The sequence below is a fragment of the Columba livia genome, chromosome 9, assembly GCF_036013475.1.
Source record: "Columba livia isolate bColLiv1 breed racing homer chromosome 9, bColLiv1.pat.W.v2, whole genome shotgun sequence".
Taxonomy (NCBI): Eukaryota; Metazoa; Chordata; class Aves; order Columbiformes; family Columbidae; genus Columba; species Columba livia.
In genome coordinates this window covers 10,351,623-10,368,837 of record NC_088610.1, presented here as the reverse complement: position 1 = coordinate 10,368,837, position 17,215 = coordinate 10,351,623, and the positions used below count along the sequence as shown (strand labels likewise).

The 17,215-nt window shown below is 37.4% G+C and overlaps 1 protein-coding gene across 2 annotated transcripts in view; it reads left to right on the top strand.

Annotated features, from left to right (window-relative positions):
• PIK3CA (phosphatidylinositol-4,5-bisphosphate 3-kinase catalytic subunit alpha) overlaps nt 1-17,215 on the top strand; it is a 44,845-nt gene that overhangs the window by 18,753 nt on the left and 8,877 nt on the right. For both annotated transcript variants that reach the window (XM_065072917.1, XM_065072918.1), the window contains exons 3-18: nt 341-550; nt 1,118-1,368; nt 2,961-3,206; nt 3,931-4,016; nt 5,873-5,978; nt 7,110-7,262; nt 7,371-7,505; nt 11,233-11,357; nt 11,762-11,843; nt 12,291-12,455; nt 12,997-13,100; nt 14,170-14,341; nt 14,670-14,776; nt 15,294-15,415; nt 15,943-16,021; nt 16,698-16,868. In XM_065072917.1, the coding sequence (XP_064928989.1) occupies nt 341-550; nt 1,118-1,368; nt 2,961-3,206; nt 3,931-4,016; nt 5,873-5,978; nt 7,110-7,262; nt 7,371-7,505; nt 11,233-11,357; nt 11,762-11,843; nt 12,291-12,455; nt 12,997-13,100; nt 14,170-14,341; nt 14,670-14,776; nt 15,294-15,415; nt 15,943-16,021; nt 16,698-16,868 (2,314 nt within the window). The remainder of the gene's footprint in view (nt 1-340; nt 551-1,117; nt 1,369-2,960; nt 3,207-3,930; nt 4,017-5,872; nt 5,979-7,109; nt 7,263-7,370; nt 7,506-11,232; nt 11,358-11,761; nt 11,844-12,290; nt 12,456-12,996; nt 13,101-14,169; nt 14,342-14,669; nt 14,777-15,293; nt 15,416-15,942; nt 16,022-16,697; nt 16,869-17,215) is intronic.

Below are 17,215 nucleotides of genomic sequence, written 5' to 3'. Positions count from 1 at the left end.
TCTCTGGTCCACTTCAGAAACTTTGTGCTGGCTTCAAAGGAAGTTTATTACTGGTGCTTTTCCTCCGGGAAGAGTGTTTGCTGTGAGAGTGGTGATTTAAAGCTTCCAGGATCTCCTGTGACTGTCTGTGTGTCTTCTAACCCTTTTTGTGACTGCTGGCTACACTTAACTGAGTTGTTCTTGAATGAAATAAAAATATTGCATATACAAGTAGTAACCAGTGCTTAACACAAATGTTATGTTGTGTTTTGCTTAAAGCATGCTTTTTCTATTGCTGATAGAAGCAATCTTTAGTTTCAATTATCAGCTACAATTATTTCCTCATGCTTCACCACTGTAGGTTTTGCTATAGGCATGCCTGTCTGTGAATTTGACATGGTAAAGGATCCAGAAGTACAAGACTTCAGAAGAAATATTCTTAATGTTTGTAAAGAAGCTGTGGAACTTCGAGATGCCAATGCACCACACAGTAGAGCATTATATGTCTGTCCTCCAAATGTAGAGTCTTCATCTGAGCTACCCAAACACATATACAATAAACTAGATAAAGGTAAGATAAATATTTACAGTAGAAACAATGTGTTTTTGCAGTGCTTGAAATCAAAGAGTGCAGCTGGTGACTTAGGTAAATCACTGTTTTACCTTATGTATTTAGTACACTCTAGCAATATCTTACAGCATAAGTTACTCAGAACTTTCTTGCTGAAGTGTAGATTCAGAAGTCAACAACATGTACATTTTTTTGCTATTCTCATAACTAAATCTTGAACTATAATTTGGTATATAGAGGTGATTTTTTTTAATGGGTATGCAACAGTTACTACTGTTTTCTTGACAGCTGACTGCTCAGTAGGATTCAGTTTTGAACTTCAATGAGTAAAAGTTTGAGCTTTTACTACAATCAAAAATAAACGGAGAGCATGTAGTTCCTTGCAGAAGTTATAAGCCCTCTGAGAGTTTGGGCTGTGAATCTTGTTTACATCTTTCAGTAGTACTGCAAGCAGCTTTGTGTTTGGGGTCAAGGGGGGGTTGTTTGTTTTGGGGGTTTTAGATTTTTGTTTTGTTTTGAAACTGTATTGAAAATGATAGGCATAACATTATTTTACATTTATTCTAGGGCAAATTATAGTGGTGATATGGGTAATAGTCTCACCAAACAATGATAAGCAGAAATACACCTTAAAAATCAATCATGACTGTGTGCCTGAGCAAGTGATTGCTGAAGCAATTAGGAAGAAAACACGAAGCATGTTACTGTCGTCCGAACAACTGAAACTTTGCGTCTTGGAGTACCAGGGCAAATATATTTTAAAAGTGTGTGGCTGCGATGAATACTTGCTAGAAAAGTATCCACTGAGCCAGTATAAGGTGAGTAACATAATGGTTTTATTTTGAATTATACTGAAATAATGCAAATTTGTGAGGGAGAAAAATGATCAGTTTTATGACTTGTGTGCTTTTTCATTCAATTAATCCAGACATAGAAATAAAAGCATATGTGGCTTTAATTGGCTAATGCATATATGTAGTGTGCGTATTTGTTGCTATATGTGCTTTGAAAGAGAGGAGGGGAGAAAAAGTAATTTAAGCTAGAATGTATATCACTAGTGTAATTTCTTTTGTCTTTGAATGAAGTAGTTTACCTCTAACATTAGTGATAAATCAGTGGTAGTTGCTTTCAGAAATATCCTAGATATCTGATGGCAGGGGATAAGGTACGCTTGAATTGGGCTGATGTAATACAAAAGGGAATTTGATCAGATGTTACATTATGAAGCAACCATTGCTACTGTGAATCTTGTCCCGTCCCCCTTTAGGAGTGAAAAAAATCTGAACAAACTGTTTTCTTGTTACTTACACCTTTAAATTTTTTTATCCTATTAAAGAAGTGACAAACGTCCAGCACTGCACAAATCATTAAGTCGTCCTTGTGGCTGTCTGTCCTTCGTTGCCTGGGTTTTGTTAGTGCTGCGAGTGTGAGACAGAACTGCTGACAGAAGAACATCAGAGCAGCCCCCTGGAGCAGGCAACAATGTTACCCTGTAGATTTCCTGGCAGGCTGCTGTTGCTTCCTCTTTGAGGACTGAATTGTAATAAACAGCTTCCATTCCTTTGGCCAGAATGGTTGACGATCTGCTCTCCAGAGCAATGGGCAGAGAAGCGGGTGGGGGGATCCTGAATAATGCGAAAAGCAGCTCTGTTCTGTGGGAGCTGGGGAACAAGTGCAGGCATACATGAATAATTCTGCACAGTCATCGGGAGATCAAACACTAGACCTATTTGATCTAGCATGGTTTCTTCAGAAGTACCTGATGCCTTTGCTCTGCCACAAAAGAGCCTGCTAATTACACTCCAGGACTGGACCTGCCTTAACACATTGTATTTAGTGGTACTGTTGCCAGACTAAATGTGCTCACCACTCCTGAATGGACACCATGCAGCTTTACAGCTCCAGTCTGTCAGGATCGGTGCTGGGCAGAAGGTAACAAGCACAACGGAACCCAAAATCAGTGTGTGTGCCATTTGCCTTGTGCTCGCTGCCTGCGACTGGGAGCATCAGTTGCCCAGGCTGGGTCTGCGCAGTGGCTGGGGCAGGAACAGCTCAGTGCTTCCAGGAGCAGCTCTGCTCTGCAAGCACCCTGCTCGGTGTGTGCTGCACTGTGCCAGAGCTACGAAGCACTGCAAGAAACCTGACCTGTCCTTTTGTCAGCTCTGTTCTGTCTCCAGTTCAGACTTCCACTGTTGTAGGTGTTAATCTCAAAATCTGTATGAAGTGCTGTGTGATCCTACCCAACAATGTATTTAAACAGTTGGATGTTATAACACCATGAAGGGTGCACATACAGGGACATTGATAAGCTCTTTAAATACTTTTATATTTTTCTGTGTATTTTTAGGTACAGAATACCAAAAGCGTAAGCTTGGAAAACACACTGAATTTTGGGTTTGTTTTCTTGCAGTATATAAGAAGCTGTATAATGCTTGGTCGCATGCCCAATCTGATGCTGATGGCTAAGGAAAGCCTGTATAACCAGCTGCCACTGGACACCTTTACAATGCCATCTTACTCCAGGCGTATCTCTACAGCTACACCCTACATGAACGGAGAAGCTACAGCCAAATCCCTCTGGACTATAAATAGTGCTCTCAGAATAAGAATCCTCTGTGCAACCTATGTAAATGTAAACATTAGAGACATTGACAAGGTAAGGCAAATGCTGTATGGCAACATATGTGGTTTCCCTTCTGTGAAAAAGGTGTTATTTAACATGGTAAAAAATTAGACCACTCTGTTACTTAAGTTGAAGTACAGAATTCTAAAAAATATCGCCATGTTTTAGCACCGGAAAACTCTCGTATACTACTAAAGAACTGTGAGTAGTAGTATTTAGCTAAGTATTCTACCTAATGGAAGGATCGTTTGCATGGTTCACTTCAGCCAAGTATGTAATGGATAGGAAAACAAAAGCCATCTTGTTTTTGTGGGGAGATCAAGGAGAAAAGGTAGGTAGGGTTCAATCCTGTTGAAGACATACGGCAAGACTGGCACTCTAACGTTCTCAGAATTTGTTTGGTCTTTCACTATACCTTGTTGAGAATAAATTCCAGGAGTGTTTTGTTTTTTTCTTTTAGTGTTCATTTCAAGTTTCTTACCATATCTTTTTAAGAACTAGGTTTGCAATTAATGAGGAAAAAGACCAAAGCATTTTTTCTAGAAAGGTATACTTATACTATGCTTCACACCTTGCAGAGCATGAATGAATTTGGCCTAGGGAGTGATGGGCTGTTTGGTTTTCAGTTTTGGTTTTGTTTTTTTACTTGATGGAAATTAAGGGTAATATGCTGTAACCACAGTATATGTTGATAGCAGTGGAAAAAATGTTTATAGTATTGTCTCAAAGATAGTACTAATATTAAGATTGTTTTCAGATCTACGTTAGAACAGGTATCTACCATGGAGGAGAACCTTTGTGTGACAATGTGAATACTCAAAGGGTACCCTGTTCTAATCCCAGGTAAGCCATGTACTTGAAAAACTACAGAAAACTTGTCTTCCAGGGCATTATAAATGATAGCACTGAAGGAGTAAAGGCTCAACTTGGCCATTGTTCAGGTAGAGCTTCTTACTGGGAATTCCTTGCCTTAAGTTTTGTAAGAACATTTTTATATATCTCTATAAATAGAGTGAATTCATACACGAGTATTTTGTCTTGTTGCATATAATAGTATAGTTTGTTTACTGAACAAATCTGTTTAACATGCATTTGCAGTTGGCTGTGAAACTACTATAGTTAGTCATTAATACTGGGAAATCAGCATAGCTCTGGGTGACTGAGCTCTATTTTTTGACCATGGATCAATAGCAGGTGTTCCCATTGCAGGTTCAGATTTCACTTTCACCATGAGGCAATGTCATGCGATATAACCTGCAAATTTGTTCCAGTGAGGTTGCGTAGGGTGTTCTAAAGCAGAACTGCTGTATGTGGGGATATGGCTGTCGTCTGCTCACATGGAAGTGACTGCTAGATCTGGGCTGATTATTTTCAGGAGATTTGACCTGCCGTCAATATTTTCTGGAAGAATAAATCACATGACCTTAAAAGTGCAAAAATAAGTTTTATGTGAGCATATATAAACCTATTGAGAAGAAGTATCTAAATAATGTTCCTCTAATTTCGACTAACAGGGAGGTGTGAGATTTCAGCATCTGCTAGGACTAGGTGAAAGTATGTGTTCAGAAATAATCCTTGACTTGCATTTTCTGTTTGACTTCATGTCTTTATTAATACATTTTGAAACTTTTATTTTTGTCTGTATGTTTTCTATTAATATAATTAGGTTTTATAATTAGCGGGGCTAATAATATACATAGCTGCTGAAAAATAGCCTCTCCCTCTGAGTTGCCCCAAGTATAGCTATACTTGAACTGATCATTTAACTGCTTTAGGGAGAAAATCTTCTTGGAAGGGTGGTAAAGGGTATGGCTTGAAAACATGGACATAATTACATAGATCTGTATTACATGAAATGCACACCTAAGAAAATTGAATGAAAGTTTATCTGTCAATTTCTTCGTTCTTAAAAAAGGACTTGGACAAGTATTTCTCTGAAAAACTCTGCTTTTAGTAGCTACAGACACTGAAAAATTGGAAGGTGCTGTCTCTTCCAACTGAGACAGTTTAGCATGCCAGTCCACTTAAGAAAATAAACTGTATTCAGAAATTAATCTTGAAAAGCACAGTTCAAGCAACTGAGAATGTCTGCTCATGAAGTTCATGAAAGCAAAATGTATATTCCTGTAGGATGAATCTGTGCTTATATTACTGTGGTAAATAGAATAATATCTGAGTTAGGAATATTGCTTTGGATTTCTGTGTTATATTCCCATCTTGCAATTATGTTTTTACTTTCCAGTAGTTTGAATTTAGTGGAGTTCTGAAAGTGATGCTACATTTTTCTCCCCACTTTCTTTTTTCCCAAAGTGAAAAATATTTCATAAGCGAAACCCTACATTTAGTGTAGCACATATGCATATCCATTGGCTTTAGGTTAGAGCTACTCTGGCCTTTGCAGTCAGTGGGTTTGCAGGAGTGAAAGTGAATGAGCCTGTTACTGAGTTTGGTGGAACTGATCCTAGGGTGACTTTTTAAAAGGTGTTGTGGCTAGAAGGCTAACTGAGGAAATTGCCATTCCTCAAAACAGTAGATGTGGTCAAACCCTTCCTGCAAGAGTAGGAAATTGTACTCTTATTGCACGTATACAGTTTAGGTAGAAATAAAACAAATGCTTTTTAGTGTAACTGCTGACTAAATGCAGTTCTCTTCCGTGCTGTCCTTTAACTTGGTTTTATTCTGCTTTTTAAATGTTACAGATGGAATGAGTGGCTACTGTATGACATGTACATTCCCGATCTTCCACGTGCTGCTCGGCTCTGCCTTTCTATCTGTTCTGTTAAAGGCCGGAAGGGTGCCAAAGAGGTGAAATAATTCATTGCTTTAATAAGCTAATGACCAAAAGCTACTTAAGTCAAGTTTGGGAAGGTATTTGATAAATGCCATCCTGACGATGTGTCTTAGTGTGATGGCTTTTTTGAATCTGATTGAAATATGTTTTTCTTTTCTTGTATTGTATTCAGATTACCACTTTGGTTTGTGTGTTGGGGTTGTTTTTTTGGTGGTCAGAAATTAAACAGCACAGGAAAAAGCTTATCCATTCAACACTAAGTTGCTTCTGTTCTGTAACGTCAGACCCAAAGATTAGTGATAGTGTTTTGAGGTGCAGGTGCCTTTAAACTCAAGTTTCTAAACCCATATATTACTTATATATTTATTAAATAAGGGTAATGGTTTATACTTGGATTTTTAAAATAAAGGCAATTTGTGTTTTTTTTAACATTGGATGCAAGATCTCCAATAGTAATTTTTAAGAATCTACATATGTCATCCAATTCTAGCCACTGGCATCTTTACATTCTGAGTTTGGATGTGTGTCACAGGTACTATATAGCTTTTGTCTATGACCAGGTTTCCAAACCTTACAGAATCATAGAATGGTTTGGGTTGGACAGGACCTTTAAAGACCATCTAGTCTAACTCCCCAGCCCTGGGCAGGGACATTTCTCACTAGTTCAGGTTGCTCAAAAGCCCCACTCAACCTGACCTTGAACACTTCAGGGGTGAGGCATCTGCAACTTCTCTGGGCAGCCTGTTGCACTGTCTGACCACCCTTATCGTGTTAAATATTATATATATGTCACTTATTTTTATGTTCAAACTAAACCTATTGTCTTTCAGTTTAAAACTGTTGCCCCTTGTTCTGTCACTACAGGCCTTGATAAAAAGTTTCTCTCTGTCAAAAAAACCCTTCCATCATCTTGAGTTATTTTGATTTGGGGAAGATGTTAGCACGTGTTTGCAAGTGTTTCGATATCGTTTTGCAAAATGACTGCCAGGAGAGTCAGTCCTAAAAAAATATGGTACAGCATTCACAACCTGCTTTCTGCTAATCTGGGAATGTAACAACTTGCTCTGGGGTGAAAATGTTATTTCTTGTGACCCACTCTGCAATAAATACATGACACTCAACAATCATTCTTTAATCTCTTAAAGGAGCACTGTCCATTGGCTTGGGGAAATATAAACATGTTTGATTACACAGACACCCTTGTTTCTGGGAAAATGGCTTTGAACCTTTGGGCGGTACCTCATGGGCTGGAGGATTTGTTGAATCCTATTGGTGTTACTGGATCAAACCCAAATAAGGTAAGTATTTGCATGCTGGCTTCCTCCTTAAAAGTACGTTTTCAACATATGCTGTATTCTGATGAGTATTGTTCAGCAGAAAAAGTAATTGAAGTTCCCTTTACGTAGGAAACTCCATGTTTAGAGCTGGAATTCGATTGGTTTAGCAATCCTGTAAAGTTCCCAGATATGACGGTGATCGAAGAACATGCCAATTGGACTATATCACGTGAACTGGGCTTTAACTACAGCTGTGCGGGGCTGGTAAGGCAAACTCCCCCTCCAAGATTACCTACTAAAATACAAAAGTATTACTTATTTTACTCAGTATATTAGTGATAAAGACAACTTTTTCCCATATATTCTGTTTTGGTGTAAAAGCAAAAAATGAGTTTTTTGTTTTGTGTTTAGTAAAGTGAGTAATATATTCTCCCTCCTTTATGCTACCAGTAAACTGACCTAATGCTTCACTGCCCAACCAAAATACTTTAAGGAGAAACTTCCTGTGTGAGCTGCTAGGGCTTTTTTGACACTTTTATATCACTAATTCAGGTGGCTAAGCTACTTAATTTAACTCCTCAGAAGTTGTAATTCTCCTTTTGTAACCTAAAGGTGCCTATAACTCTTTACTGGCTGTTTAATGGGCTAGTTATAGCCATAAATACAGGGAATTTTAAGGGAATCGATTGGTACATACATGAGTGTGGTCCTCGATCTCTTCTCTTGCACGAACAAAATCTGTGCATTGACAGCTGGTTTTTTGGTGAGGTCTGAATCTTTCTTAAAAGCACATTTTGGTTGATTAAAAGGAGAAAAAAGGAAAGCAGTAAAGCTAACAATGCAACAATGCTATGTATTTAAAGACAAGGCTGTGAATTGAGTTGGTGTGTTTTACTTCTGGAGGCTGGTTCAAAGACTTGAGTTTCCTCAAGAGACATTTGTGGTCTGTGCGAAGGAGTCTCCATGTGGAAAGTTTTGCTGTGCTGAAAAGCGTGTAAGCGTCAGTAAGCTTCCAGTTTGGGAATTCTGGTGATATTCGTAACAGTCCCATCTCAGCATATCTTGAACAAAGGGTTGCAAGCATTTGATTGCTCCTGATACTCTACAGGAAGCCCATCATAGAGTGGTGTATCTGCTTATGGTGTATATTGTGACTGAGCTGTGCTGCAGGGCTCTCAAAAAGTGTTTAAGGACAGTTGGCTTCTTGGTAAATCACATTCCTTTGCTGTAATGCAGCCTATTACCTGCGTGTATATATGTTCAGCTCATTGTTTTGTTCCATCTGAAGGCAAAAATAGTAAGTGGTGGGGAGAATAAGCTCTTATTAGTGACCAAGTTATGATCAGCTTACACTTTACAATTAAAAAAACCCCAACAGTCTCAAATTATTACCTTGTCTTTTTTGTGATACTCCTTACAATACTGTAGGAGGAGGTCATAGTGTTTAAATATGGAGAAAGCCCATTTGCATCAGTGACTAAGTTGACGAGGAAACAAACCACGTATCGCTGCTTTGATCTCTCATTATTCACACTGCTTTTCTTTCAACCCTCCTTGGTGTCTGCCAAAATCCTCTTATTACTTATGCTTTCTTAAATCATATTTCATTACACAATTGGTAAGTTTGAACATCACTAGTGATCTCTTAATATTGTATTTGTCCCCTTTATCTTTTAATGTGTGGTGTCTTCAGGTCTGAAGCCAAACTTCCTATAGTCAGGTACTGTGTGTATTTATAGCTGTTTGTAACTATATTTAGGGAGTTAAAAGGCAATATGTTGTTACTCATTCAAAAATCAGATACTAGGTTACTGTGTAGCATTGACCATGTCTAAAATAAGTAAAAAATGCTTGTCTGAAATGGTCAAAATCTGCAACGCAGTCACTGAGGTATGATTTCTATATAAATGTTTTCATTATGATACAAAGAGCGTAACTCTCTTGTTTAACTGTAAAATGCATTACACTGCATTTAAATTCACTTTATGCATACTGAGATCACTTATAGGTCCATTAATATCTCAAATATGGAAGAATTTTCAAATATTAAATCTAATTTACTGTCCCACAATTCATAGAATTTCAAGTTTTTGGTGTTGACCGCAACAGGATAAATGCATTTTCCTTCTGGGCTTGACCTAAACTATGATCTTTCTGACCCACTATGCAGGTACATTTTATACTTTTTTGACTTTCACTTACTATTTAGGATGACTCTTTCAGAATCAAGATGAATATGTACAATTAATGACTTGTTCAGTGCCAACTATTTGATCTTATGTCAGCAGTAGGGTGTAATTATGAAGTCATTTATCCATTAACTTCCTTACAGAATGACTCTGGCTTTGCTACTTGCACTGTATCTGTTACCATAATATTTGAGTGTGTTCTAGACATTTTCCTGTGCCACATAGACAGTAGTCCTGAATAATCTCCTCCATTTCTAAGTCCAGTCTGGTGTAAAAGTGCACCAATATGTTGTTTGTTTTTTTCACTATCATGCTACTGACAGGTAAGGTACTAAAAATCTTGTGAGCTGGTTGATTCATACCTTAATATTGGTAGATGTAAGCTTGAGGGCCAGGATATTCTTGTCCCGTATAATAGTAGTGAACCCATCATAAGAACACATAATATATGTAATTAAAGATAAATGTAGAGTAAAGGACTTTTAGTCTGAGGTAGATATCCTGTGATATAACCTGACAACTGTTTCTGTGTTTGTGCATATTCTTAGAAATACCACCACTTCACCTTTTAAAGGGTGTCTTGATCTCCTACCTGGTAATTTCAGGTTGTTCAGATTGTTCTGCAGCTTTCTTTTTTATTTCCCCTTTATTTTTAAGTCAGATGCATTGGAAGGACTTTCTTTAAAAGACATGTCAGTATTTCTGTTCCCAAGTACTAGTTCAACCAGTTGAAAACGTCCATCCACAAAACTGGCAGATGAAACTCAGTTTGTTCTTGCTTATTATCTTGTTGAATGTGCTCTGTAGGAATTGTCCAGGGAAAGAGCAGAACAGGAGGACAGATACTGTGGTTCTACATTTAAACATTTTGAATTTGGAAAAGAATTGATCTTAGTTTTGTAGTAGTAGGTATCATACAGGTGTGAAAATGTGAGTTCACTATAAAAGCACTGTTCAACTCTTGTAGAATTTTTGGGTTAGCTTCATCTTAAGTGTCAAACTTGGGTTTTGCAGTTGTATTTTATACTAAAGGCAATAATATAACCTGCTTAAGATTTCTCCTTTTTGCAGTGCAATTGATTCTGTAGTTGAAACCTCAAACTGCATCATTTAATATGTTACGTTGTGACACACACGTGACATGTGTTAAGAAATGGAAGGTATAGGAGAAGAATTGAATTTGGCACATGAGCTGTGAAAAATCTAGTAGTAGTAGTTTCAGTACCTTTGCTATAGGTCTAAACTGGTTCTAATAAATGAAGTCTTAAATAAAATTAATTTGGGCGTGTACCGGTTCTTGTTCTCTGTGTCTTTGGAGAATACCATATTCTAATTCTGGTTAATGTTTGCCAGTCTCCCTGTTACTCAGGCTTTCCTACAGTGTTTTACCTTTATTTACCTAGCTTCATCCCCCATATTTTGCTTTTTCAGTTCTGAGTCTTTTTCACTCCTTTCAGCAGCTCTCAGCACTCTCAAAACTGGAGACAGAAATGACCAGTTGCATTTTTGTGCTGCATTATGTTGTTCATCAGATGTCAATGGCTGCTGTCTCTCCACACAGCTGGTTTAGTTCCATGTGCCTCTTGTTCCAGTAGTGACTAAAAGCAGTTGTAGAAATCAAAGGCCTAGTCTTTCGTCTTTTATTTTAATTGGAATTCCTCAGTTATAACAAAAGGAAACAAGAAGATTGTATTGCCTGCCATAGGCTATAAGTGTTGCTCTGCTGTTAAAATATTTCAAGTAAGTTGTATGACAAGAGAAGGAAATGTGTGGAGGGTTAATGGCCAACTCTCTCTCTGCAGAGCAACAGAATAGCTCGAGATAACGAATTAAGGGAAAGTGACAAGGAGCAACTGCGAGCCATCTGTACACGGGATCCTTTGTCTGAAATCACTGAGCAAGAGAAGGACTTCCTCTGGAGCCACAGGTATTTAAAAACAAAAACCAAACCAAAGAAAAAACTCTTGTTGTCACAGTCAAAGTTCACCCCATTCACTCTAAATTTCTCCTTATTGTCTTGGGTTTTGCTCCCTTTTCTTTATTCTGTTCTTTATTCTGTTTGGGTTAGTGTCTTAGAAAAGGCTTTTAAAGCATTCTGCATCATATGTCTTGGTTCGTAAGCCTATGGAGAAAAGTAAGTTGTTGAATTAGTTCATGTTTTTCCCATGCCTGCAGTCTTAGCTTTCATGCATAGATCTTGACAGCACCTTATGGGATCAGTTGGGCTCTGCTGACCAAGGAAGAAAAAGATGCAAGACTGAGGGCAGATAGTAGGTGGTTATTCAAGAAAAAAAATGCCATTTTGAACATACAACCTTTTCTCTTTTGCAGACACTATTGTGTGAATACTCCAGAAATTCTGCCCAAATTACTTTTGTCTGTTAAATGGAATTCTAGAGATGAAGTGGCCCAGGTAACACATAGCATTAAATTAGTTTTAAGTTGTGAAGGAGCTTTTAAATAAGCTATTTTAAAGAGAATTTCTGGAAGTTAATTAACATTATGTGTGCATGATACATTGAATGGAAACTTACGTGATTCAAGCTGCCACTATAACTGACTGATCAGTCTGGTCTGTAGTTCTAGTTACTTAGCTCAATCTGAGTCTTCTGATTTCCTTCTGGTGGCATCACTTGAATCCTTGTTATGTTGCTGATTTGTCAGTTACAGTTAAATGTGAGGTTTTGTTTTCATTCTTTTTATAGTAGATAAAATAACAGATGTTTATTGAGAAGACTGGCAAGTAAACAGCTTCTACTCAGATGTAGTTTGTGTCTGACGATACCTTCTAATGGTCGTGTATTACAATTTCTTCCTAATCAATGCAAGTGCGTGATGTGCTTGGAATTCTTGTCCACAGATGTACTGTTTGGTAAAAGATTGGCCTCCAATCAAGCCAGAGCAAGCAATGGAGCTTTTGGACTGTAATTATCCAGATCCAATGGTGCGAGCTTTTGCAGTTCGGTGTCTAGAGAAGTACTTGACAGACGACAAACTGTCTCAGTATTTAATCCAGCTAGTACAGGTATAGAATGTGTTCTGGTATACTTGATGTGTTGTGTATATTCAATAATCAGAGAGGCTTAAAATACAACAAAAGTTAAGATGATGTGAAAAAGAGGTCATCAAAAGTATCCATTTGCATTGTGGATTATTTAGATGAAATGTAGTTGCTCTTCTGTACTGCTGGGTTTTTTTTGCTTGGTGGTAGTTAATGACAGAATTTTGCAGAGATGCAGAACTGTTCCACCAACTGGAACAGGGAGCTGCTTCAGCTGTCCTGACATATGGGAAAGTATGAGCAGAAGCACATTCACAAAATTTTGAGTAAGTTGAGGCTCAAGTATTTGTAACAGTAAAGGAAGCATCAGATATTAAGTTCCTGAAATAGAGGCAGCCAATGTGGTGTTAGCAGATATTGTTCAAACCCAAACACATACATGCATTAATGCCAAGATCAGTCATTCTACAGAACTTAATGTAAAACATCGATTGCTTTTAATCTGTATGTTGTTCATAGAAATAATAACTGCAGCTGATTTTATTTTTTTTAATTTTTTCTTTAGGTTCTGAAATATGAACAGTATTTAGATAATCAGCTTGTGAGATTTTTACTCAAGAAGGCACTGACCAATCAAAGGATAGGACACTTCTTCTTTTGGCATTTAAAGTAAGCTTAATATTGTGCTATGTTAAGGGGTGATGGAGTTCCTATTAGCTGTAAACAATTAGTTGTTTTAAAGGCTTGGCATACTAAATGTCACTTTTTTAGGAAAATATTAACACTTAAAGTTTGTTTTATATTGGTTAAGAGTTTGAATGCATAGTTTCGTAACAGAAGTCATCCCTTGCAGTTTCCAAAGTTGGTTAATAATAGATACTTAGTCTTGTATTTCTTTTTATCTAATGATGATTATTCTTAAAAGTAGGGTAGTTTAACTAATACTGCTGGAAGCCTCCCATATTGTTAGCTGGTTACACATTTGACAGACTTCTGCTCTTTGAGTTTTATTTTGTATACCAGATGCCCCACTGGTCTTTCCCAGAAAATTTTGGAAATGGTTGAGATCTAAATAAAACCACCCAATTTGACTAGATAAGGCTTTGAAAAGTAACTATTCATACATGCTTCTTAAAGACTTCAGAGAGCTTGATAGTCAAGATATCTCTGTTCTTCCTTACTGAGTACAACACAGGCTTATGTAGTTTCTGGTGTTGAGGAGGCTGAGCATAAATCATCTTATGGCATACTGGATTGTAGCTGTGTCCCACCTAAAAATGCTGTTATCAGACAATGTGATCAGACACAGACTGTGCAAAGGCTGAGATACGTAACAACAAGTAAACTAGAGGGGCCACAGCCTGAGGCTGGCTACATGAGACAGGAGAAAATGAAACAGGTTAGCTTTATTCTCAGCGAAGAAATCTGGAACTTGAATTGAAAGTCTGATGTTTCCCTCAGAGTTCCTGGAAAGTGTGGATTTTGAGTAAAGGCAAGGGGTAAAGGAGGACAGGGTGGAGCAAAGAGGAATGGGGAAAAAGCCTATAAGCTTTGTGCTGAATTAATTGGAAAGGGTACTGAAGTGTAATCAGTCAGAATGAAATGAGTTGTGGGAGGTCAATACAAGTTATGTACCTGAAAAGATGGCCCTCAGGAAGATGTTACAGATATAGCTTCATTTTTGGCACCTCTAAGTGGTCTTGTCTTTAAGCTATAACTGTTCTGTCTCTCTGTGTAGGTCTGAAATGCACAATAAAACTGTAAGTCAGAGGTTTGGTTTACTTCTGGAGTCCTATTGTCGAGCGTGTGGAATGTACCTAAAGCATCTGAGCAGGCAGGTGGAGGCTATGGAGAAATTGATTAACCTCACAGATATTCTCAAACAGGAAAAAAAAGATGAGACCCAGAAGGTATTTTAAACTGTCCACATACCAAAACTGTTGCTGTACAGTCATGGGAATTTTATTTTATTAACTAGAAAAGTATAAATGCTAACTTTGGTAGATCATATGTTTTCCTAGAAGCTGTAATGTTCTCTGTGTGCATTGCTGCTGTCTGCCTCTGGAAGCAATAGAACTTAAAGCTGAAGGTTTCAATTTGTGTAGTATGTGGCTAAGCTGAGTTGCTTATGTTGGAACTGTGCAAAGCCGTGCTTTAAAACCAAAGCTAAAAATCTGAAACTTAACTTCATTTACATGTAATTAGTGTTCTCAAAACCTAAATGTGATTATTTATCAGGTACAGATGAAGTTTCTTGTTGAACAAATGAGACGGCCAGATTTTATGGATGCTTTACAAGGTTTTATCTCTCCTCTTAATCCTGCGCATCAACTGGGAAATCTTCGGTACTGTCTTCAGTTTTGAAGTTTATCTGGATACTTAAGTAGATGTGTAGTGATGTTAACATTAACAATATTAAGGTTAAATGCTAGCATACTAAACATTAATATCTTCAAAGTTAACTAAACAAAATTTGTAGCAGAGTAATTCATAAAGAGTGATGTAGTTTTAATCTAACGGTGTAACAAATTAGGGAGCAACATGACAGTGAGCTGTTCTGTAAAGGTGATGGGAACTGCAGTGCTTCTTCCATTTGTAAGGAACACACACTGCCCGAGGAAAACTTATGGCATAGCCAGTTCTTCTGCTGGGCTTAGCAAAAGGTTAATATTGTACTTGCTAAATTAAGTTTGGAACTGAAAGTAAAAGTGGCTGATTGTTGTGTGTGTGATACCTGTGTATCTTATATTTGATACTAGTTCAAAGAGTTAGAAGAAACCAGTGAGAACTTAGTACTATTACAGAAACATAATATGAGAATCCAGTTGTGCCTGTTTCATAGAACTCTTCTCTCTTTTACAGGCTTGAGGAGTGCAGGATAATGTCATCTGCAAAAAGGCCCTTGTGGTTGAACTGGGAAAACCCAGATATTATGTCTGAATTGTTATTTCAGAACAATGAGATCATATTTAAAAATGGAGATGGTAAGGAAAAATAAGTGTAATCCAAAAGCTATGTATCTGTTTATTTCCTAACCTACTGTTTAGTATATTTTCTAAGCATATAAAATACATATATTGAAAAAAAAAAATCTGAGCAAAGCAATTTTCTTTTCCAGAAAAATTAAGCATGCACAAATTAGTATTGTCCTTAGTCGTGTACAAATCTTGTATGTTCTAAGATGCTCAGTCTGAGGTTGAACATGGTACTATTTAATACTTGGGTTTTTTACTCAAAAATGTCTTTAAGATATTACAGATGTGTAATCTGTAATTCCATTGTCATGTTTTTAGTTTTTATTTTTAAACAGTTTTGAAATCGCCACCATTAATTTTTATTCATTCTCAACTATTTAAAATCTGCTTTTCTCTATTGAGAGAACGAAACCTACACTAAACTGTGCGAGCCTCATTTCCCTTAGACACACTTTTGGGAGGAGAAGTAAAACAAGATTTAACAAAATGTTCTGGTGTTATGAAATTTGCAATCTCTATGTATTTGACTATTCCAGACTTGCGTCAGGACATGTTGACACTTCAGATAATCAGAATTATGGAAAACATCTGGCAAAATCAGGGTCTTGATCTTCGGTAAGCATTTGAGGTCATTCTCAAGGAATACTGTTCTTAATGGGTTTTTTTGCATTGGTTGGTTACCAATGCTTCTGTTCTCCCAAGGGTAATAAATTAAATGCTACAAATAGGCATGTTTGTACATGTTAGAGTAATTTTTTAAAAAATAACGTTCAGTTAGCTAAACTATCGGATTCTGTAAAGATACAATCGTATTTGAAAAATACTTCAGTCTTATTCAAAGGGCTGTGAGGGATCTACACACCAGGCAAAGCTACAGGAGCTGACACACACTAGCCACACACTGGTCTGCTGATGGTATCTGTGAGACTTGCTTTGAAAAAGTTGACAAACTTGCAGCCCTGTTGTGCGATGACTTTGTAGTTGGTACCTTCATCTGAGCACACAAGGTGGGTATTACCCAGTCCGATATACACACAGCTTCTCTGCCTCTAAATAGTCTGTGGGTGCAGTAGCTTCTGCAGAATGCTATTCTGTATAAACTAATATTTGGTACATTTTTTTCCACAAAACTGATGATAATACACCTATAAAACATTAAAACATTTTCATATCCTGAAGTAAGAAAGAGATTACACCAGATAAAGGTTATCAAATGTGTCTGCTGCTTGTTGTCTTAAAACTTAACTCTGGGGGAAAACAACAACAATAACAAACCACCTTTGTCTTTCAGGATGTTGCCTTATGGATGTTTGTCTATCGGTGACTGTGTGGGACTCATCGAAGTGGTGAGGAGCTCTCATACCATCATGCAGATTCAGTGTAAAGGAGGCTTAAAAGGAGCATTGCAGTTCAACAGCCATACATTGCATCAGTGGCTCAGGGACAAGAACAAAGGAGAAATGTGAGATTTCCTGTTGCTTGTTTTTCTTGTTCATGTCCTCTTTTTGATGGAAACTTAAAGAGAACTAAAGTTTATCAAGTGCAAAATTATGTCCATCTGGTTTTGTAGGTATGGTTTTTGGTGTTTGTTTTTTGTGGTTTTGTTGTTTCCCTGCTTGTAGCTCTTTTAATGACTCTGGGTGGTTGTGTGACTTCTCAGCAGCGAAGTGTAAGTTGGAGGTAGAACTGTGAAGACATGGCTTAAGTCTGTGTTTTAACAGTAACTCATCAAAATGAAAAACGCTGGCCTTCAAAAAAGGGGCACTCACTTTAATAACTACTTTACTGTTCTGCAATCTAACTGTAAGT